At 46.3% G+C, this 23,913-nt stretch overlaps 1 protein-coding gene across 1 annotated transcript in view; it reads right to left on the bottom strand.

Moving 5' to 3' along the window:
• MYL10 (myosin light chain 10) overlaps positions 1-23,079 on the bottom strand; it is a 65,508-nt gene extending 42,429 nt beyond the window's left edge. The window contains exons 1-2 of the mRNA XM_069226955.1: positions 22,996-23,079; positions 1,513-1,602 (exon numbers count right to left, since the gene is read on the bottom strand). Of these exons, the coding sequence (XP_069083056.1) occupies positions 1,513-1,602; positions 22,996-22,998 (93 nt within the window). The 5' untranslated portion in view covers positions 22,999-23,079. The remainder of the gene's footprint in view (positions 1-1,512; positions 1,603-22,995) is intronic.
• Between the last annotated feature and the right edge of the window lie 834 nt (positions 23,080-23,913).

Below are 23,913 nucleotides of genomic sequence, written 5' to 3'. Positions count from 1 at the left end.
GATGCCAAGAGGAACTGCTAAATACCATGTCATGCCACATTGCAAACTGAAGTTGTGTGCATTTTTGTGAATCCTCCTTCAACTTTTTATCCTCAGGTGTGTATCCCACCACTCCCCTTGCACTTTTATCTTAGGGCTTGCAACTTTCATCATTATATTTGAAAATCCTACCCCCCCCCCCCATATCATCCCAGTAATAACTACCTATGGTTTCAAGTTTATTTTATTGTTTCAGCTATCAGCCTTACAATAGTTAAAAAACACAATCAGATAACATAGTTTATAAGTTTAAGTCATAAAATATTCCACCGAATACATAATATCAACAGGTAGGCATGGTCTTAAAATAGCTAAAATCGAAACATGAAAATGCATGTGCAGGAAGACATAAAAGAAGCACAAAGGGCCCCCACCAGCGCTGCACCAACAAAGACAGTCAATTAATAGACTGGTGCAATGCAGGGACCAGTGCAAATACAAGGAGGCATAAAGGAACAGCAGATACTATCAAATAAAATACAGTCAGGCCATAGGTCAACAACCATCTTCACTGGAGAATAATGCCACCGGAGGCAATGGCTAAAGGGACTAATAACTTCCTCTAATTTAAATATGCTATCCTCAGGCTTGATGCTCCATCCTGCACTGATCCTCTCCCTAGGTTCTGTTATTATCAGGTACCGACTACCCCTCAGTCTCTCCAGTTATTCTTAGGCATGAATACTCCATCTGCACTGTTCTCCACCAAAGGTTCAGTTGTCCTGAGGTATGAAAAACCTCTAAGTGAATCCTCTACTATCCAGTTATTCTTACTCAGGCATGAATTCTCCATCCCGCCCTGCTCTCCCTAGGTTGTATTATCCTCAGCTTACCACCCCTGAGTAAACCATCATCTCCCTGGGATCTGTTACCTTCAGGCATGAATCACGTTCGAGTGAATTTTCGTCTGCCCTGTTGTTCTCAGGCATGAAGCCTCCATCCTGCATTGTTCTTCTGTATAGGTTCTGTATCCCTCAGGAATGAACCACCCCTGAGGGAATCCTCATCCGTTGTGTTACTCTCAAGAATGAATCCTCCATCGCTCAGTCTCTGCTTATTTTTTGGCATAAATCAACTCTAGAACTATTCTCAGGAGTGAATCAACCTCCTTCTCAATAGGTTATAATCAGATATGAGGGCATTGTCCAATTACCCTCAAGCATGTGATTCTCTACACTGTTATTGAGTACCCTTCTCCCAGTCGATCCCCCACCTTTTGTCGTCTTCTCCCATGTATTCTCTCCTCAGGCCTGACTAATGGTCGCTGGCCAAAGACGCAAACCATTCTCATTTCACTCCCTATACTGCTATCCCGTACACGTCTCCCAGGGCTACCTACTCCGATCCCTTACTTTACTGTTTGCCATCACACGGGTAGTGTGTCCTGGGGCCTGACCAATGGGTGCTGGCCAAACGTAAGAAAAAGCCTCACTTCTCCCATCATAAAAGCAAAAAACAACTTCAGCAGTTCACCTCTTTGAACTCTTGGATCTGACTTTGATCGAAGACAGCGAAGACATTGGAACTGGCTCCTTCTACCTTTTTCTTTGCCTTCTTAGGAGCCTGTGGAAGAAATGGAGGTCAAAAGTCAAGAACCAAGTTAATCAACATATTTTTGTACATCGGACATGCATAGCCGTCTGTGTCAGTTTACACAACACAAAAATATGATTTATATTACAAACTTTGGATTTGGTTGAGAATACAACCCCCAGATTATTTCGTCCCCTCAGTTATCTGGGGGCCTTCATCAGACCAACATAACTGATCAACCACGTTCTGTGTGGCAACAAAGGGTCAATTCCCAGTTACTTGTAAATGCGGCAGCATTAATAGACAGGATACTGATAATTACATTGGAGGATGCAATATCAGCGCCATCATATTTTGCCAGGTAGGGACTATTGCCCAGTAACAGGGTAGTTCTCTCCTCGGTATAATATTTTTGCTAAGAAGAAGCTATCAGTGATGGGGCTGCAGAAAAATGAACTCGCATCATTCGCCTCTATCTATGATCATCTTTCAGAAGAGCAGCGGTCCACCACACAACCTGATACTGCCAGGCACCTGGGCAGCAATCCCACGCGACAGGCTGCATCAGGTTGAGTGGTGGACTGCTGGGGTACTGAACTGTACGTATTCTTTTGGGGTTGCAGTTTGTAATAGCTGGAACTCAGGACTCAAACAAGCCGCCAGTCATTCTGAAGGCCATTAAGGACCTGCTGGTCAAAACAAGTTTTGCAGTAAACAGGACGCCCACGGAATCTCCCTGTTCTGTTCCTGAAGGCACCAGTCTCTTCTGCTTTTACCACCCCCCTTAATTACCACCAGTAACGTGTGAGGATTAAAACAAGCACGGAAAACTAATAGTCTTAGTTGAGGAGACCTCATAACGGCCAAGCATGGTTTACGTCTGAGAGTCTCCATGATCAATGCACAGTTTGCAAGAGCAGGGTGACATTATTATAAGCTTTTACCAAATTTGTTACAGCGTTCAGACTTAAGTCAGCCTAGTATAGGATAAGGGCGGATAAGCTACCTCAATTTAATCTTACTAAAGGTTCACGGTGGGTTACCTTAATTTACATTATGGTGGGTAACCTGTCTAATTTATTATGGGCCTTTTGGGTAATATACATATTGTTCTTTCAGCTGATGTTCTTCAAGGAATATGTGAGGATTTCTTATAGCACACATTAGCATTTGATGACAGTAGACATTAATTACTAAAAAGTTTAAGTAAATACATCTGAAGAAAGTGAGTGATAAAATTGCTTCAGTAAAGTTATACTCCTCTGCAAAGATGACAAATGAATCTGTGTTACAGTCCAAAAACTAAAAAACCTTGGAGTTTACTATTCATCTTTAGCTATATAACCATAGCCACTTCCCTGTGGACTCGCTGTTCAGGACCTCACACATGCTATCACAAATAACAGTGCAAATGATATCATAGAAGACATCACCAGTGACTGCCCGAGTGCTTCATACAGGGACTGGGGCACATACAGGATGGTCTCTGACCATCCCATACATGTTGTACACACATGGCACATAACTTGGCCATGCCCTTTATCTACCTCACACAAGGGCACAGGACATAGAATGGGGTTCTTGTGGCCAAACCTTGCGGCATATTTACAAGTAACTGGCGCATCAGTGCTGATGTGCCAGTTTTCTTGCATCGCCCCTGCCCCACCTAACAACACCATGGGTGCGGCGTATTTACAATACGGTGCACCATGGTGCACATTAGGCCAATAGTGTATAAAAAAAAAATGCTATTGTGGCGCTTTGCTAGTGCAGCAAAGTGCAAGGAGGTTCAATTATTACAATGGGTGCATCACTTTAACACCTGCTTTCAGCAGGCGTTAAAAATGACGCCCAAAATGGAGCAGCGAAATCTTGTAGATGTCACTACACCATTTTTAATGGCCTCCTAATGCTGGAACGCCCCCTTGCATACATTATGCCCGATACAGGCATATTGTGGCACAAGGGGTCACAAAGTGGCACAATGCATGCATTGTGCCACTTTGTAAATATGGTGCAGTGAAAAATGCCTCCTTGACCCATATTAGCGTAACAAAATGACTAGTATGGCGCAAGGAGGCGCTAGGGCCTTGTAAATCTGGCCCCCCATATCTAGTTTGCATGTACTACATATTGGGACATAGGACACACATAATAGGATATGAGTGCATGTAGCCACATTCAAGACATTTCCTTGTGGCATCAGATTTAGGGTCCACAGTAACCAAGTGGATCCATGCACACCATTTTGCCTTGGTGGACTAGCTTATATGATCTGGACCCCAGCACTAATTTTGTGAATAGGATTCCTATTCAGAGATAAAGACGCATTCCATGTAATGCCTTCATATAAACATACACAGATATGATTAAAGTCACTATTCACCCAGTGACTGAACAGCATTCACAGGTAATTAACTCAGTACTTTGTGCTAAAACCAATACTAATACACACATGAACGTATAAACACTGACGCACGTACTCAGATACAAGTTGCAAACAACACACAAACACAAACATCTCACATGCAATGACGTCCACAGGTGCAAGGCCTTCCACTCACTGATTACCACTGGCTTTGTGGCATACTTTCTAGCTTAAATTTGCTGGCTTTATTTGCTTTAGTCTCTCCAGGTACAGTTCGCCCCTCCCTTGCAGAAACTGTGTTTACTGAATCCTTTCACAAACTCACTTTCTGCTAACAGGTCTTTAAATCTTGTTCTTATCTCAAAACGTGCTGTGCATTCAAAGACTGAGGTCAAATGTCAGGCGCTGTCTTCCAAGGGCGCTTGTTTACTTTTCTTTCTCTGACTTCTAAGTGAGGATTTATGTGACAATGTTGCTGGATACTGGGGGTTTGAAAGAGTTTTTTTTCTAGCACACAACAACGTTTAAATTAACTGTGTAAGTATTTCAGAATATATCAGAATTATAAACGTGCAAATGAAGCACATTTCTGGTATTTTTGAAGTGTGTTGGAGACAAATACTTTAATATGATCAAAGCAAATCATTAAACTAGGTGGTGCAGTTTCCACACATTTTCGTTTGTCACTGTATAGTTTTAGTAGTAAAACTGCATGTCTGTGCATATGTAATGCTTATTTCAATTGAAAGTGTGTTGTCTGTACTGGCAGTGTGCTATCAAACCATGAACACTCCAATCTACACCCCTTCACTCTATTCTGCACCACTCCACACCACTGCACTCTACTCTGCACCATTGCACTTTACACCACTCCACATCACTGTGCTCTGCACCACTCCACTGCACTCTATGCCACTTCACGCTATGCCTCTCTACTCCACCCTGTACCACTCTCCTCTATGTCATTGCACTCTTTGCCACTCTAGTCTACACCACTACACTCTACACCACTCCAGTCTAGGCCACACCAATCTACTCTGCACAGCTGCAGTCTATGCCAATACACTCTACAGCAATGCATTTTACCCTGTAACACAGAGCTGTATGTCCCTGCACTCTACACCAATCCACTGTACGCCACTCCAAACTACTCTGCTCCACTGCACTCTATCCTACTGCACTCTACACCACTTTACTCTATTTCATTACACGTTATACCACTTTACGCAACTGCACTCTACCCTGTACCACTCCGCTTTACGCCACTTCACTAACTCTGAAACAATCTACTCTACGCCACTGCACTCTACGCCACTGTACTCCACTGTGCACCACTCCACACTGTGCCACTGTACTCTTAAATACTGCACTCTACGAGAATGCACTCTAGACAACTCCACTCTATGTCACTGCACTCTTAGCCACTGCACTCTACTATATGCTCTATGCCACTCCTCTCTACACCACTCTACTTCACTCTACACCACTGCACTTCTCCACATTATGCCACTCCAATGCACAACATTCTCTGCCACTCCACTCTACAATAGTCTATTCCACTTTTCACCACTCCACTCTACAACACTCCACAACACTCTCCTCTATACCACTAACTTTTAGCCATGCTGAACAGCAGCCACAATGGTGAATAACATGGCTAAAACACATTGGCAAAGCCAATAGCTCTTGTATGGGTGAGACCTACTGGCTTTGCCAAGGATTGTTTCCTTTGTGATGGTGTTACCGTGTTTCTCTTCCTCTGTCTTTCCACTTTGTGTGCTTTTCCCTTCCGTGCACTTTGTAAAAGTCTGATTTGGAAAAATAAGTGCCAACCCCAAAATTAGTGGAGATGGGCCCCAAAGGCAACCACCGACTCAGACTAAGCATTGGCATTCAATGACTTTTGGAGTGGAAACTCAGAATAAAAGCCTTCCTCTAAATCTCTTGGGCCTACTTGAGAACTTGAGGTACTATAGCCATGGTGGGTTTTTATGGGGATACTGATGAGGCCGCCAAGACATAGATGCCCTCAAGCTCATGGTGGGTGCACTGACGCTACGGACATCGCTTTTAATGCCTTGGCCATGTCTGCATAGTAGTCTCTGGGTGGGTGAAGGTCGTCTTGGTCACAGGTACCAGGTTCTGGATGGGTGTCTGTATCGGTGCTCAGTATCCCCCATACTAACCACTTGCTACGAGACCAAAAGGAATCATCCCTTCCTGCAGAACCAACAGGTGCGGCGAGGACCTAAGTAGAAACTGGTACCTGAGCCAGCAAGGAACATGACTGGCTATGGGCTGATTTTCTGGCTTTAGAAGCTCCTCCAGAGCCTGTTTCAGGAAGTGGGAAAACTGAAACCAATGGTATCTCTAGGCATCAGCTTCATGCTCATAGCATACAGGAAGGAGTTTGAGGAGAGTACTGAGGATAAAACTGAGTAAAAAACATCTGCATTCAAATCCACAGTGGAATATGAGAGGTATGGCAAGTCCTGCCTTATCTCTTCCAGGTCCAGGGAGTGGGGGCAGTGGGGCAGACCCCTGAGAGAATAATCGCTGATCTGGAGAACCCAGGGCCAAATCCTTCTCCTATAGGAATTGGAGTAGCAGAGCAGGCTGCTGGATCTGAAAATCCTTGTTGTGGGGTGATCTCTGAACAAGATTGACTTAGTTAGGTCTCCAGAGGACCTGTCTCGGCACTCTACGGAAAACCTGCCTCCTGCACTTCTGCTTGTGCTGAGACTCACCTCTAACGAGGTTGAACTTCCCTTCTTCACAGCCACCTGCACAGCGCAGGATCACCAACAGAGGGTACTGATCTCAGGTACCTGCTGGAATCCTCCAAGACAGGTGGAGACTTGGATCCCTTGGCCAATGCAGAGAGGGAGATGGGCTCAACCAGTGCTTAATTTGTGCTTGTTGTTTCCGGTGCTGAGCACCGGGACTTATTTCTGAGGGCCGGCGCTTAGTTTTGTGTCTCAGGCATTTACTGTGAGCAAAAGACACGTGGGAAAGACGGAGGAAGAGAAAAAAGAAGAAGAGTCAGAAAGGGGAAAAGCAGGAAGCTGCATGAGTGAGTTGAAGGGGGATTGGCTGTTAATGGATTGAAAATGCCCGAGGTGGCTTCAGGATTAGGCCACCTCAGTATTATGTGCTCGCACCTTTAATTGCAGCAGCTGCGTGTTTAGTAGGAGAGCTTTTAGCACTGGCACCTTTTTAGTTACAAATTAAGCACTGGGCTCAACCGCTCGCTGCAACTGACCTTCAGTATTGTGCCTGGAGGGGGAGGTTGGCTCGACCCCTTGAAGCATAGATGGCTTGTGGACTCTGAACCGATACAAGGAGCAGGACTCAACTTAATCATGTAATCAAGTCTCTGAAGCAGGTTTAAACCTGAGACAATTCTCAAAACCACACCCATGACCGTGACAAAAAGGTTCTCCTGGAACAACTTATCAGCTGCGGGACATAGCCTTTCATCAAGTTATTTTAATCTGCCACCACTTCTGTAGTACCAGTAAGGGCACTTCAACAAGGGAGGGAGTCTCTGTGAGGGATGCCTCCTTAGCTCAAAGGCATGACGGGTGCTCGGTACCTTATCCCCCTTGGTCCAGTCTCCATGTCTAACTCTTCTTGGGGCTAAAATCCAACCATTAGTGCTTCCTTATTCTGCTTGCAAGCCAACAGTCCTTGAGTGACCTTGCACCAATGGTATCACACAGTGAGCAAGTGCAGATGGCACCACGCGCCTCGCTTGATGCTGGAGCACCGCCGCGTGGGCTGTCCGATCTGATAGACAAAGGTGAGTGATGGAACAACAGGAAAAGGTGGGTCCAAAAAAGAATCAGGCTAGAATTTGTGCTCATGTTTTAAACGGAGTTACAAGTAGTGTTAATAAACAGGTGCCCTGGGATTCAAAGATGATTAGTGTACGGCTGCAAATAGCATAGATGTCCTATGCTTGTCTATGAGAAATGAAACATGACCAACCACTGGAGTGGACACTGAAAAGTAGGAGACTAAAGGTAGGTTCACCTTTAATTCAATAGCATTGCCTACATAAGAAATATATGAGACTCCAATTTAATGAGGCCTAAGACCAGGGTATAATCGAGCAATTGATAAATCATCGAAGAGTGTTATTGCTCCACATTGTAAGATATTAAATTGTGTGGGTGGTTTAAACATAGAGGTCACAACCTTGGTTTCCCAATGTAACCTTGCATGCTGCTGACACCTCCACCATGCCAGCTCCTTGCTCCAGCATGAATCACAAAGCAACCGTCTGTTGTTAGCCAATCAGGAAGCTGGTGACATCTCATTTTGCAATGCGGCCAACGGCATCGATTATCTGATGAAATAACGCCCCGTGAGGTTCCTGCTGTATTTTTAAAGGCAATGTCACACGTTTGAGAGGCATCATCAATGAGTAGGCCAGGGGCGTAGCCTAGTGTCAGCACTGCTAGCTCTGCAGCCAGGAGACCTCCGGTTTTCGCATGCTGACGTCTCAATTTTGAGTGATCATCACCAATTTCTTTGTCTCCCTGGGCTTCAAACTCCTTGAGTGCCAGAGCAGGGAGAGAGTAAATGTACTAAACTGTGTTATTTAAAAGAGAGAAAGTGTCTCTTTCTATGTAAAGCGAACATGAAGTCTCTGAAAACATGTTATTCATATTAGAAGATGTGGTCATCTGTCAACCAGTAGTAACAAGTATTACTATGGTTATTACTATTATTATCACGGTAAATTAATTGCTATTACAAAGTAGGAGTTAGTCGTTGAAACAGCAATACCAGTGGTGCTAACAGAACCAAGAGTAATGGTACTAGTAGCAGCAACGGTAGTAGTATTTATAGTGGAAGCAGCACTAGAAGTAGCAATAGTAGTAGTACGAGCAGAAATAGTAGCAGTCACAGTAGCAATGCTAGCAGAAGTATCTGTGGAAGGTAGTAGTAGAGTAATAGCAGTGCTAGTAGCATCCATAGTAACAGTACAAGTAGCAGAGGTAGCATTAGCAGTACAAATTGTATTAGAAGTACAAGACCTAGTAGTAGCAACAATGGTAGCAGAAACAATAATAGCAACATTTGTAGTATTATTATTAATAAAAGCAGTATTAGAATTATCATTAGTAGCAGTGTTAGTAGAATTAATAGTAGAAATAATAGCACTACAAGTAGTATTAGTAGAAGTAGCTGCGGTAGGTAGTGGTAGAGTAATTGCAGTGCAAGTAGCATCGTAGTACCAGTACAAGTAGCAGAGGTAGCATTAGCAGTACAAGTTGTTTTAGTAGTACTGGCCCTAGTAATAGCAGCAATAGTGGCAGGAATAGTAGCAGCAGTTGTAGTATTATTAGTAGTAAAAGCAATACCAAAAGTAGCTGTGGTAGCAGTGCCAAAATCAGTAGTGGTGATAGTAGCAATACCTATTGTATCAGTGATAGAAATAGCTGCAGGAGGTAGTAGTCGAGGTAATAGCAGTGCTAGTAGCATCGGTAGTATTAGAACAAGTAGTACAGATTGCATTAGCATACAAGTTGTATTAGTAGTATGAGTAGTACTCATAGCAGCAGTAGTAGCAGTAATAGTACTAGTAGCACTATTTCAAGGACTAGCGGTGGTAGTAGTACCAGTAGTACCTGGAGTATTGTGCGGCTAGATGAAACATCTCTGGTGCTAGAGTGACGACTAGTGAAGGGTGTGATATATTTTCAAGGGACTTCTTATATGGTGAATTCACACATACAAATGCTTTGATTTCCCTACTGCACCGCTCTTTTGTGCAATTTAGAAACTGAATATTACTGACTTGAGTCCGGACATATAATGATATCAGGATTTATTGTTCCTGCCTAAAACCAGTTATGCGTACCCCCACTACTTCACAAAGTCACCTCTTTAATAGGTCCTTCCTCAGAGCCTTACTGCGCGATAACCTGGAGTAAAACCCTCCTCTGATGCAGCACTGTTACTCGAAGGACATCCTTTCCAACGTTCCACCTGTTTCTAATCTGCCTGGCCGGGGAAAGCAACTGGGAGCAGTGTTTCCAATTAACTGAACGCCTCCTGGAACACGGAACATCTGCTAGCGGGCCATCAATCCAGATCCACCCTGGCTGCAGCATCCAAGATGTCGTATAAAACTTGATGCTGTTTACTGCACGCTTGATGAGGGACTTTGTGTACTCCTTGGTCACTCCCAGCTGATACCACCCCCGGGACCTCACGTGGGCTTTCATGGCAAATTCTTAGACAGGTTGGCCTCCTGTAGAAGGCGCATCTCTGGTAGAAGGCCAATGCCTTCTGGTCTTCCGCAGAGCCTCATCCTGGAACCACGCGCAAAGGCCAAGCAACAACAGCACTCACTCTGTTCACATTGTACCCTGAGTAACGGGGCTGGCTGAACAAGCTTGTATTTAGCTGCGGAGCTGACCCTCAACTCTATCTAAAAATGTGATACATTGTTCCAGCTTTGCCAAAATCCAAACACACAAGTGGTGCTGGTGAGGCTAAATGGGAGCATAGCAAATTGAAAAACGTACTACTATACTGCGTTGAACCTCAGTCGCCAAGATCCAGATCAGACAGGATCCTGACCGTGTGAGCATTTCCAATTTGTCCTTCTGCAGGAAGGCATTTAAGGGCTGAAAGTCCAAAAGAGGCCTGAGGCACTGTGTTTATTGAATACGAGGCATTAGCAAGATTAAGAACCCCCTCCTCTTTCCGAGTCAGGCACTCTCATAAAAGTACCCTGGGAGAGCAACAAGCATATCTCATGTAACAGAATGTTCAGGTGCTGGTCTGAAATTTGCTCTGGCGTGGCAGGAATAGTGTGTGGGGTAGGAAAAAAGGGAAGCGCATAGCCATTTTGAACAAACTACAAGACCCATGTGTTGGATATGATGGATCGCCAGCCTGGAAGGAAATGTTGAATCCTGCCCTTAATAATTGGGCATGTGCCACTAGGGACTAACAAAAGTGATTTGGTGGCAACATGGCCTTATAGAAGGCCTCAATCTCCTGCTTGGATGACAACAGCCCAGGATACTTGTGCCTTCTCTCTGGAGTCACAGTGGCAGGATGGGGTCAAGTCCTGATGTTCTTTTATATGTCTGGGCATGGACTTTGACTTGTGTGAGCTTGAAGTTGAAAGGTCGCAGGAGCATGCAAATTCTTCTTGGGTTCTGCAAAATACACTTTCACCTCCCAGTCTAGGATCACCTTCAGGTGAATGAGGGAGCACTTCCTTCACAAAAACAATCCTGAGAGGCATTTTTCTCTTTCAGTGTGTACTGCAGAATGCAGCACATGCAGAAAGAGGAAAAAACAAGGTGAAATAAAAATATTTATCCTCATTACGCCTCACTTGGGGAGGCATAGCGCTTTGACGCATTCACAGGTCTACGAATAGTAAACCTGGGGATGCGCCAAAATTCATGGATGGATGCGTGGGAACACCCACACTTCATCCATGGAATGCCTATCTGGGGCAGAGTGCTGCAAAGCAGTGATTTGTGCTGCCTTGCTTTACTCTAGATTTATCCAGGCATGCAGGGCCACCCAAGGTGGCCTTGCGTGGCTTGATAAGTCTCACTCAGGTTTTGCGTCACCCTTGCACCTCCTTGTCTGGTGCAAGGGCAACGTAAACCTTTTAAAAATAGGGCCTCTTGTGTTTACGACAAGGACATTGTTTCCTAAGACACTGTGAATTCACTGGAAGTCAGCAGAAAACCAAACATAATGGGAATGCAGCTATGGATTCACATCTGAAGGCATGAAAAGAAAGGAACTGTCATCAGCGGGCAAAGGTGGTGCTTATATGCAGCTCCGCTCCATCCCTTCAAGGCACAACCCTGGTGGCCAGACAGAAACACCACACAGAAGTATTTTCTTGAAGGACAACCCCACTACACCTTTCAAACCCAGATCACACTGAGGTCACTCTGCAGAGGGAACCAGTAGCTACACAAAGAGATGAAGTTAGCAATATCCTATCAGAAACTGCATTGCAACCTCATTTCTCCTTCATCACAAGGCCTGTCCAGATGGCCTATCAGGGTCACTAAGGTAAGGACACATGAAAGTCAGAAAAGTTTTGTCTGCCAGACATTGACAGTATGGTGAAGGAGATAGTGGGTGGGTGTGTTTTGTGCAAAAGCCAGAGGTTTTGGAAATGACCCTGTGCCCATCACCAAAGAGGAAAATGAAGTACCATAGAACAAAATCAGGATCTGCATTTGAAATAACCCAGATTGAAGACAGGTACAGGCCCTGGTTGAAAGTGGAACTCATTACTATGCAGTTGAGATTGTCAACTCAATAGCTTTTGACTATGGGGCTCCAAAACTACAGAAACCATGGGCTTGCTGGTGAAGTAAAAATTGACAATAGCCAGCCATTCCATTGAATGAATTTTTGTAAATTGCTAATTATCCTGATTATTTATCCTTCCAAAATAGTTTGTCTTTGGCCTGAAGCCAATGGTGAGGTAGAGAGGTAAATCCTTAATAAGACCATGAGAACTGGTCTGGACCAAAGGAGAACCTTGAGCAGCTCATCCACCACAGATCGTGTGCCTTTCAACATCTCCCACTGCACAAATCGGCATGTCCCTGCATCCATGCTGTGTGACCTAGCAACCAAAGATACAATTCCACCACCACAAGATGGCTGCCAACCCAGACAACTATTGAAGACTGAATACAGAGAAGAAAAGAAGGAAGCAAATGCATGAGTGCCAGACGAATTGCCCACCCCTCAACAATGGGATTAAAAAAAACAAGGTGTTGTTCAGCATCAACATCCATTAGCGCTCCCAAACACAAGGGCCCAATGATAACTGCTGAGCAGATAAGCAAACATGTGACAAGAAATGTCTCCATGTTCAAATGCTTCACGGCCAAATCAAAGGTAACTACATCCCCAAGCAAGCCTACATGGAAAGCACTCAATGACAATGACATTGAGAACAGCCTATAGGGAAAGCATTTGAAGACATTAACTTTAGTCCTGCCCTAATTAGCTCATTATCTTCAGAATTGCCACCCTCCACTGCGCCTCCATCATTTGAGATGGCACCAAGACGAAGAGGCCCTACCAGACATGAAGACAGCCGAGCTGGTCTACGCCTGTACCTTTGCCACTCAGAGTCTCATAAAACGTCTCACGTTATATGTTTTTTAATACCATTGGGAAGGGACGTTATGTTGCCAACACACTCGGACGCCTACTAATAAAAGGAGGGTTGGAATGTTCAAGATCCAGTTTGGACCTGCACACTGAGTATGTGTGATGAATTGGTGGTAATGTGAACTCACCGACTCCCGCCTAGTGAACCAGGCAGCGGAAGTGCTGAACGCCTTACTGAACTACACTGGGCCCTGTATACCTTCTGCTACCTTCAGCCTCTGCAACAGGGTAGTGCAAGTGGCACTAGAGCACAGGCCCAGCACAGCATGGCACCTTCTACCCCTGACTACCCTTAATTGAGCACCATGGCTATCCAAGAAAGCCAGGTCAGGCAGCTGCGCGTGCGCCAGAGGTAGGCCAACACATAGTAGTGTCAGACCTTGTCCCAAGACATCTCATAGGATGCCCTACACCACATTCCACGGCACGCGCCCCGCCTGTCTCCCCTCGCCCCGCCCCTGCCCGCATCCCGTCCTCCACGCCCGCGAGGCTGTGTGGTCTTCCGCCGGCTCTGCGTGCGCCCCCGCGCGCCACAGCCAGAGCGTCTCCAGCTAAACTAGTAATTATTTGCTTTGTCTGCGCTAATCCTTTGAAAGCAGCGTGGCTTTGCTGTGCAGCTGAAAGCCGGCGAGGCCCCCTCGCATGGCTCGGCTCTAATGTTCACGAAAACCCCTTCAGACTTCAGAGGGAAGGAACTCCCCACAGAGACGGCGCGCGCAATTACACTTGGGCACGTCCCGCAGATTAATAAACAATTATCATTTCATCAAAAAAGCCCATCCCCGGCTCTGTCATCAGAAAGCACCTCGGACCTCTATGTTTCCAGTCCTCGAACCTACTGTGTTCGTATAAAATACGTCGATGGTTTTGTTGCAATGTTTTTTTCTGTTCCATTTTGTAATTAAGCCGTTTCGTTTTTTAATGCTAAGGTGGTTTGTGGTTCGTTTTACGTTTGTATTTTACCTCCAAAACAAGTGTCTGTATTTTTGTTTGTATTTGATTTTCTGGATTGTTCCGTTGTGCTTTTTCTTTTGTCGAGCTGGGTCTGCCTGGTTTTATTTTGTTATGTAAATTTATGTAAAATATTGTAAAGGTAAGTATTTATACCTCGGTATAGGTTTACTGTACTCGGGGTCACTGGAATTATGCGGTTGTGCGGCTGGTGCGTTTTTCACATAATTATAGATTTGCCACATAATCCATCATCTGTTGCATAATTTGCAGATTTTGACAAAAAAACTTTTTTGATTTTAGCTCTAACGGTTCAAAAGTTACTAACAATGCGACAACACGTTGCTGTGCAACGGAAGGCCTTTGCAAAGGTTGCCTGGTCACCTTTCTGTTGCTTATTGCTATTGTGGGTGTTAGACTGGTACTAAAGAGGTTCAATCAATGCCCAAACAGTGTAAAAGTGACAAAATAATGACGTAATACTATAGCAGAATGTGCAGCATTACTCTGCATAATTTGCCTTTTCTTGCTGCATTATTTACTGAACCCTGCCACATAGTTTGGCCTGCGCCTGTCACATCATTTTTTATATAAATATATATATATATATATATATATATATATATATATATATATATATATATATATATATATATATATATCTTAACAGTAATGAGTTAAGAATAGTAAATCTATACTTCCCTACACATATTTATCTGTGCAGTGTTTTGGTTCGTGATATAGGCTTCGATATGTTGGCCCCATAGCATTTTTTCCTCTTCATCGTACGTTTGGGAGGAGTTTGGAGTTAAAGGAAAATAGTCTGATTACAATAGAGGTTGCCAAGCCACAGACTTACTTGGAGATGAGGCATTTGTAGGAGTCCTGGTTTTAGCCTATAAGCTAGAGCTTTCTTTCTGAAGTTCGCTTCAACGGCCAAATGTGATTTCTACCACTGTTCCACTACCGACAGAATCATACAGAAAAGACAGGGCATTCAGGAATTTGAGTACAGTATGGAACAGTGTTTCAGATGGACAGAAAACATTAACACTTTACTTACACTTTCACATTTTTTACTATGCTTGAGTCACCAGAGAGGAATACCCTTACACAGTGCTTAATTTGTAATTAAAAACGTTCCGGTGCCCAAAGCCCTCCTCTTAAACACGCGGCTGCTGCAATTAAATGTGTGAACACGGAATACTGAGGCAGCATGATCCTGAAGCCATCTTGGGCCTCTTCAGTCTATTTACAGCCACTCCCTGCCCCTTCAGCTCACTCTTGCAGCTTTCTGCTTTCTCCCATTGTGATGATTTTTCGTTTTTCTCTTCCTCCGCCTGCCCGTATGTGTCTTTTGCTCACAGTAAATACTTGAGGCAGAAAAATAAGTGCCAGCCCTCAAAAATAAGTGCCTGTGCCCTGCACCAGGAACCTCAAGCACAAATTAAGCACTGCCCTTACATTGATCTATGAGAGCCTACCCCTGAGTTCTTGCTGGATGTCTTTTCAAAGTGCATGTCCAAGCCATTTCACTTATCCTTTCCAACAGCATAACATAGACTATTTGAGCCAATCTGCTCATTTGCCAGCTATCTGATGGATCACCAGAAATAACCAAGACTTGGTGAAATAAAAAAAACAGTTGGTACTGTCACTGGCATGCCTTTGTCAAGCAGATGCAACTGTAAGAACTGCATACATGTGGTGATGTGTAGATGGATTCGTTCAAACTTAATTGGAAGCAAAATTAAATTATTAGAAATAGATTTATAAACAATGCTTGCTATTAAAACGTCTGCTAAATGATTTTAAAATTAGATTGTATGAAGATCTTTAAAATAATAATTTGTCATAGGTTCTAGGCATTTTAAATCTAATTGTATAAAATTCAATGCAAATCCGAAATTAAATCTCAAGTCATGCTCAAAAATAAGGCTGGTCCTAGGTGACTAATATTTTCAACAATTACAGAAACAGAATTCAACTAATAGAAAGAATTAAAATTAAACTTCAAGTTTAATGCTTACGCTTTGCGACTTTCGAGGAACTGGCTAACAAGGGCTCTCCCCTCATGAAGGTAAATTTTGTTTTTACTGAAGTTATGAAAAAGGTTAAGAGCATTGTTGGGAAAAGATGTGCCTTCCTCTTTTTGAATAAATATTTTCAAATTGTAATGTCTTTGCTTTTTACGCTAAATGCATTTTCAAGCGCAATAGAATTTCAACTAATTTATTCAGTCAAACAATGACTGCCTTTTTTATTATACAGCATCTAAGTGTAGGAAAATTGATGAGATCCAGTGTAGAGGCCCTGGAGGTCTATCTTTGCCTACCCAATGTATGTCAAGAAAAACATCAGATGAATGCATAAGCAAAACCACAGCAGCTCAACGTTCATAAGAGAGCTCTTGATTGGAGCTCCCTTATGTGTTATATCCCAGAACTGGATAAATTCTGGGAAATAACACATCTCAACTGCTTAAATGAGTCCCAGTAATGGTGCCCCCTCCCAGTTTATTTCATACATTGCTTGGACCTTGAGCCCCTTGACAACAGCACATTACGAGCTGGACACTTAATTGAAAATAAAGTATACTTGTTAAATTAGTAAAATTAGTTCAAGGATGGCCACACATCATTTAAAATGTGGCGACCAGTTATCTTCATAGGCTCAAGAAGTAAATTATTGATCCTCTGGCCCACCAAAAAAGTTGCTTGTTTCTGTGCTAGGATGTATATAATGCAACACTTCTGAATCCCATGGCTGCACAATGAAGAATAGAAAAAATAACATATAAGAACGTCTTAACACTGACAGCCGAAATTCTGCCTCATTTTAGCTATGAATCTACCAATAGTCTTGATTCTACGTGCAACTCTTTCCCAGGTTGACTACTGCTCCCCCCTCCCCAGTTCCCCCGCCTGTGTCCTTGCCATTCTCTGCTCTATTTTCAGTTCTGCAATCTGACTTTTTTCATAACTCGATTTTCTCCGACATTCACTTCCTTCCTTGTTTCTTGCTGATAATTCCGTTGAACTTTTGCATTCTCTTCCGTTTCCTCTGAATTTGTCCCTGGTTTTTCTTTTCCCTACATTTCTTCTATTATTACTCTCTTTTCTCTCAATCTCTGCATTTGGCCTCTACTTTTCTTTTTTCTCTCCTCGCCCTCCCTGTACTCAGGCCTATTTTCATTCATTTTCGCTGCTTTTCCCTCAACACTGGAACTCGCTTCCTGTATCCTATATAATCAGTCCCACATAAAAACGTTCCACTCTCTTGACAGTATCAATGTACCTGTCTTTTTTCATTGGTTTTATTGATGCTTTAACATATAATTCACTTTGATTGTTTGTACCACTTTTAATTTACTTGTAGAGTACCTTTGCAAGGTGATATATAAAGTGAAATGAATTCATACACTTAAATAAATAACCGTTTTTAAGTTACAGTGCACTATACAGAGAGTTTTAAATCCCATATACATACCATTCCTAATACACGTGTCATACCCATTGCATGGGCTACCTATGCTGATTATTCTTTTGAATTATTTCACTATGTGGTTACCGATAATTCCCAGGTATACCCCTGCCGTGATATATATATATATATATCATGCTTTCTGTAACTGGTCTTTGAATGTAGCACATTATAGCTGAGTAACCTACCGCTGGCCTGTCACTCAAAAGCACTATTTCAGCTTTGCTTTCTGGCACCTGGACTTTATAAACTCCTTGTATTGGTACCCATGGTAAAATAATCTAAATACGATGTACCTTTAAACATTTCTAATAAGTGTGTAAACTGAAGTTTTTAATTTTCTTTCAATGGGTGTGTTCACAACACCTTATGTAATAAAAAAGTTATTACGTAATAGGAAAAAATTATATTCCTTGGTTATTACAGCATATTACACTAGACACATAACTCGGAGTTCCACGCCCTTATTAAGACAATCAGCAGGCGGTTCATGCCTCTCTATATGGTTATGAAACTCCTCGGCGAGCTGCAATAGATTATTAATGTACGGATGGTGTGCATTCTTCTATTTAGAATACAAGGAAAATTTAATTTACAGTATAAAAACCAGCCTCTAATTTTCTTTTTACAGTCTTTTTCATGTCATTAATCAGCTACAGTGAGAAAATATTGTTGAAGTTGTTTTGTAATAATTTATTACAGTTGAGCTGTGGCATCAGGACAGGAGCCAGCAGACTCTGTGGAAGGTGTCACTGAGCAGGATTAGGAATGTCATTTAAACAATGAAAGTGAAAACTCGATTTTAAGTTCTCGTTTTAGAACTGTTTCCCCCTGAAACTTAATAGTAATCAGTTGATATGGATGAATATATGTCAGTGGTTATTTTTGATTTCATGCACTGAAGGACTTCAATCAAGAGAAAATCTAGAAAATTAAAATGCCCCCCACTTTCAACCAATGCTCTGATGCAACCAAGCAATCGAAGCAAGTGAGAGCGACCCTCCTTAGAAGATCTCCCTTATCATTCCAATCTGAACATCTATCCATGCATCCTTCCTCCCTTCCATCCACCCGCTGATATCCACCACTTCACCTTTACATTCCGTCTTTCACCAATCCATTCATCCATCCACCCTTTCACCTGTAGACCCTTTGACCCATCCTTTCACCCCATGCTTTCACTCACTCACCCACCCACACATCATCACATCCATCCACCCTTTCACCCATCCTTCCACCCTTCCATCCTCCCTCTGATATCCACCATTTCACCTTTACATTTTGCCATCCATTCATCCATCATTCCGTCTTTCACCAATCCTTTCATCTGTCCACCCCTTTACCCATCCTTTCACCCATGTTTTCACTCACACACCCACTCACACATCAGTTCATCCATCCACCCTTTCATACATCCTTCCACCCTTCCATCCGCCCGCCGATAACCACTATTCACCTTTACATTCTGCCATCCATTAATCCATCATTTCATCTTTCACCAACCCATTCATCCATCCACCCTTTCACCTGTAGACCCTTTCACTCATCCTTTCACCCCATGCTTTCACTCACTCACCCACCTGCAAATGCTTTCATCCATGCATCTCTTCACCGATCCACTCTTTCACCCATCCTTTCACTCTACCACACATCTTTTCACCCATCCTTTCACCCAACCATGCATTCTTTTACCCATCTACTCTTTCACCCATGCGCCCTTTCACCCATCCTTTCACTCACCCATTCATTCTTTCACCCATCCTTTTACTCACCCATGCACCCTTTCACTCACCCATGCACCCTTTCACCCATCCTTTCACTCACCCATGCATTCATTTACACATCCTTTCACTCACCCATGCGCACTTTCACCCATCCTTTCACTCACCCATGCACCCTTTCACCCATTTTTCACTCACCCATGCTCCCTTTCACCTAGCCACCTTTTCACTCATCCTTTCATCCATCTTTCACCCATCCTTTCTCCCACTAGCAGATCATTTCACCCACCCACCCTTTCACCCATCCTTTCACTAATCCATGCACCCTTTCACCTATCCACCTTTTCACTCTTCCTTTCACCCATAATTTCTCCCACTGACAGATCCTTTCACCCATCCACCCTTTCACCCATTTTTTCACACAAGCAGAACCCAGGCTGGACCAGGGCAGAACCCAGGCTGGACTGGGGGCTGAGGGTGGGCAGAACCCAGGCTGGACCAGGGGCTGAGGGTGGGCAGAACCAAGGCTGCACTGGAAGCTGAGGGTGGGCAGAACCCAGGCTGGACTGGGGGCTGACGGTGGGCAGAACCCAGGCTGGACCAGGGGCTGAAGGTGGGCAGAACCCAGGCTGGACCAGGGGCTTAAGGTGGGCAGAACCCAGGCTGGACCAGGGGCTGACGGTGGGCAGAACCCAGGCTGGACCAGGGGCTGAAGGTGGGCAGAACCCAGGCTGGACCAGGGGCTGAAGGTGGGCAGAACCCAGGCTGGACCAGGGGCTGAGGGTGGGCAGAACCCAGGCTGGGCTGGGGGTGGGCAGAACCCAGGCTGGCCCGGGGGCTAAGGGTGGGCAGAACCTAGGCTGGACTGGGGGATGAGGGTAGGCAGAACCCAGGCTGGACCGGAGGGTGGGCAGAACCCAGGCTGGACCAGGGGCTGACGGTGGGCAGAACCCAGGCTGGACCAGGGGCTGAAGGTGGGCAGAACCCAGGCTGGACCAGGGGCTGAAGGTGGGCAGAACCCAGGCTGGGGGTGGGCAGAACCCAGGCTGGCCCGGGGGCTGAGGGTGGGCAGAACCTAGGCTGGACTGGGGGATGAGGGTAGGCAGAACCCAGGCTGGACCGGAGGGTGGGCAGAACCCAGGCTTGACCAGGGGCTGAATGTAGGCAGAACCCAGGCTGGACCTGGGGCTGAAGGTGGGCAGAACCCAGGCTGGACCAGGGGCTGACGGTGGGCAGAACCCAGGCTGGACCAGGGGCTGAAGGTGGGCAGAACCCAGGCTGGACCAGGGGCTGAAGGTGGGCAGAACCCAGGCTGGACCAGGGGCTGAGGGTGGGCAGAACCCAGGCTGGCCCGGGGGCTGAGGGTGGGCAGAACCTAGGCTGGACTGGGGGATGAGGGTAGGCAGAACCCAGGCTGGACCGGAGGGTGGGCAGAACCCAGGCTGGACCAGGGGCTGACGGTGGGCAGAACCCAGGCTGGACCAGGGGCTGAAGGTGGGCAGAACCCAGGCTGGACCAGGGGCTGAAGGTGGGCAGAACCCAGGCTGGACCAGGGGCTGAAGGTGGGCAGAACCCAGGCTGGACCAAGGGCTGACGGTGGGCAGAACCCAGGCTGGACCAGGGGCTGAAGGTGGGCAGAACCCAGGCTGGACCAGGGGCTGAAGGTGGGCAGAACCCAGGCTGGACCAGGGGCTGAGGGTGGGCAGAACCCAGGCTGGGCTGGGGGTGGGCAGAACCCAGGCTGGCCCGGGGGCTGAGGGTGGGCAGAACCCAGGCTGGGCTGGGGGTGGGCAGAACCCAGGCTGGCCCGGGGGCTGAGGGTGGGCAGAACCCAGGCTGGGCTGGGGGTGGGCAGAACCCAGGCTGGCCCGGGGGCTGAGGGTGGGCAGAACCTAGGCTGGACTGGGGGATGAGGGTAGGCAGAACCCAGGCTGGACCGGAGGGTGGGCAGAACCCAGGCTGGACCAGGGGCCGGGTGGGCAGAACCCAGGCTGGACCAGGGGCTGAGGGTGGGCAGAACCCAGGCTGGGCTGGGGGTGGGCAGAACCCAGGCTGGCCCGGGGGCTGAGGGTGGGCAGAACCCAGGCTGGCCCGGGGGCTGAGGGTGGGCAGAACCCAGGCTGGGCTGGGGGTGGGCAGAACCCAGGCTGGCCCGGGGGCTGAGGGTGGGCAGAACCCAGGCTGGACCAGGGGCCGGGTGGGCAGAACGCAGGCTGGACCAGGGGTGAAAGCAGCCCTGTGACATGCTCCAAGCAGCAGGCCTGCACTGCACCGGGTGTTCGGCTGCAGCCAGCTGGCCACCTCACCTCAGACTGCCTTCACTCTCAGCAGCGGGGCCCACTGCACACATTTCGGATATCTCTATTCACCCCACATCGGCCCTCGAGCGAATACTATCACAGACGCCGCAGTGGAGAGGAAGACGTGTAAGACCAAATGTCTAAACAGAATATATTCCCCATTAAACGGCGGGCCCGTGGTTAGTACTTTAAACTCCTTTTTTCCTCAAGTTTATCAAGCAAAATATCTGGAGCAAGGCCTCGTGTGTTTTCTTTTTTTAGAACATTTTCAAACGTCCTGGCTTGTCATCCTATGAATTGACACAAGATAATTGTCCTTGCTGCTAGTCATTAACACAAGATAATAGCCCATGCTACTAGTCATTAACACAAGATAATTGTCCTTGCTGCTAGTCATTAACACAAGATAATAGCCCATGCTACTAGTCATTAACACAAGATAATTGCCCATGCTACTAGTCATTAACACAAGATAATTGCCCATGCTGCTAGTCATTAACACAAGCTAATGGCCCTGATTCTGCCAATAAGAAGAGCTTAGAACCGAGCTTGATCTCGTGTACCCTTCAGCTGCCACACCCTGTCCCTGAGTGGTAAATGTGGGCTCCCACCAGAGTGGATCCGATTCTATCCTAACTCCTCAGAACCTGCACTCGCCAGGGCCAGGGGGCTGTGTTTGGGGTGCAGACCCGAGGGCGGGAAATAAATGTGTTGCCATCCCAGTGGATAGTTTGGCATCCGGCCTTTGAATGCTGCAGCACAGACACGTCCCGGAAGGAGTACCAAAGTACCAGAGGTCGGCGTGCGTCAAGGCGCACTCGAGGAATCATCGTGCAGGACAGATGCGTCCAGGGAACCAGCAGAGGGAGGAGGGGGAGGGCAGGCCCTTTATCCCAAGGAGGTCTCAGTTCGGGGGAAGCACCAGGCTGTGCAACCGTGGCCTGACAGCCTACAGCCAAAGAGGCCTCACGGGGACAGGTGAATATGTAGAGGGGAGAACAGGAGATGGTAAAAATAGAGCTGGGAAGATGGAGGATACAGATGGATAGGAAGAGTGATAGACCCTGCGTGTCCAAGACACACAAGGAGAGAGAGAAACTGATGGAGAGCTAGAGAGACGAATAGGACGACAGAGTGATAGACAGGTTGGTTGGTGGACATACAGGTGGAAAGATAGGCCGACAGACAGGTGGGCGGATTTGAGACACACTGGCACCGATAGGCAAACACGCAGCCAATCAACAAACACAAACAACTGATGACCCTCCTCGATATGCAGAAACGACATCCATATAGAGAATGCGCTATGAGGCGATAACGGTGGTAGTAAGCGCTATACAAATACGAATCGCCGAGCATTAGGCAGGCAGAGACACACTGGGAGTGTTAGGGGCACTGCACACAGTCCTACCATTGTGAAGCGCGTCGGTCCTCCCCTCCTGTGTCAGATCACAAGCCAGCGCGCGCACAATAGGCATTGTCCCTTTATATAGGGTGACCAGGGGGTATAAATATTCAGGCTCCAAGTTTAGACAATGGATGTAACGTCGGAAAAGTGCAGTAATTGGATCCCGCGCCATGCGTGGCATCTGTGCTGGGCAACCCGAGCATTTCCCTGGAATAATAGGGCTGTCGGGGCACAGGGTGCAGAGTGAGCTGAGGGTTGTGTGTGTCTGTGTGTGCAAGGAGAGAGTGCACTGAGAGTTGTGTGTGTCTGTGTGTGCAGGGAGATAAGCGAGCAGAGGGTTGTGTGTGTGGAGGGAGGGACAATGAGGAGGAGAGGGTTGTGTGTGCGTGCGTGCAGAGAGAGACGGTGAGCAGAGGGTTGTGTGTGTGTCTGTGTGTGCAAGGAGAGGCAGTGAGCTGAGGTGTGTGTGTGTGCGCGCAAGGAGAGGCAGTGAGCTGAGAGGTGTGTGTGTGTGCAAGGAGAGGCAGTGAGCAGAGGGGTGCGTGTGTCTGTGTGTGCAAGGAGAGACAGAGAGCTGAGGGGTGTGTGTGTGTGCGCAAGGAGAGGCAGTGAGCTGAGGGGTGTGTGTGTGTGTGTGTGTGTGTGTGTGTGTGCGCGTGGAGAGGCAGTGAGCAGAGGGTTGCGTGTGTCTGTGTGTGAGCAAGGACAGACAGTGAGCAGAGGGGTGTGTGTGTCTGTGTGTGCAAGGAGAGGCAGTGAGCTGAGGGGTGTGTGTGTGTCTGTGTGTGCAAGGAGAGGCAGTGAGCTGAGGGTTTGGTGTGTCTGTGTGTGCAAGGAGAGGCAGTGAGCTGAGGGGTGTGTGTGTCTGTGTGTGCAAGGAGAGGCAGTGAGCTGAGGGGTGTGTGTGTGTGTCTGTGTGTG

This window comes from Pleurodeles waltl, chromosome 3_2 (genome assembly GCF_031143425.1).
Source record: "Pleurodeles waltl isolate 20211129_DDA chromosome 3_2, aPleWal1.hap1.20221129, whole genome shotgun sequence".
Lineage (NCBI taxonomy): Eukaryota > Metazoa > Chordata > Amphibia > Caudata > Salamandridae > Pleurodeles > Pleurodeles waltl.
This window is presented reverse-complemented; position numbering and strand designations above follow the sequence as displayed.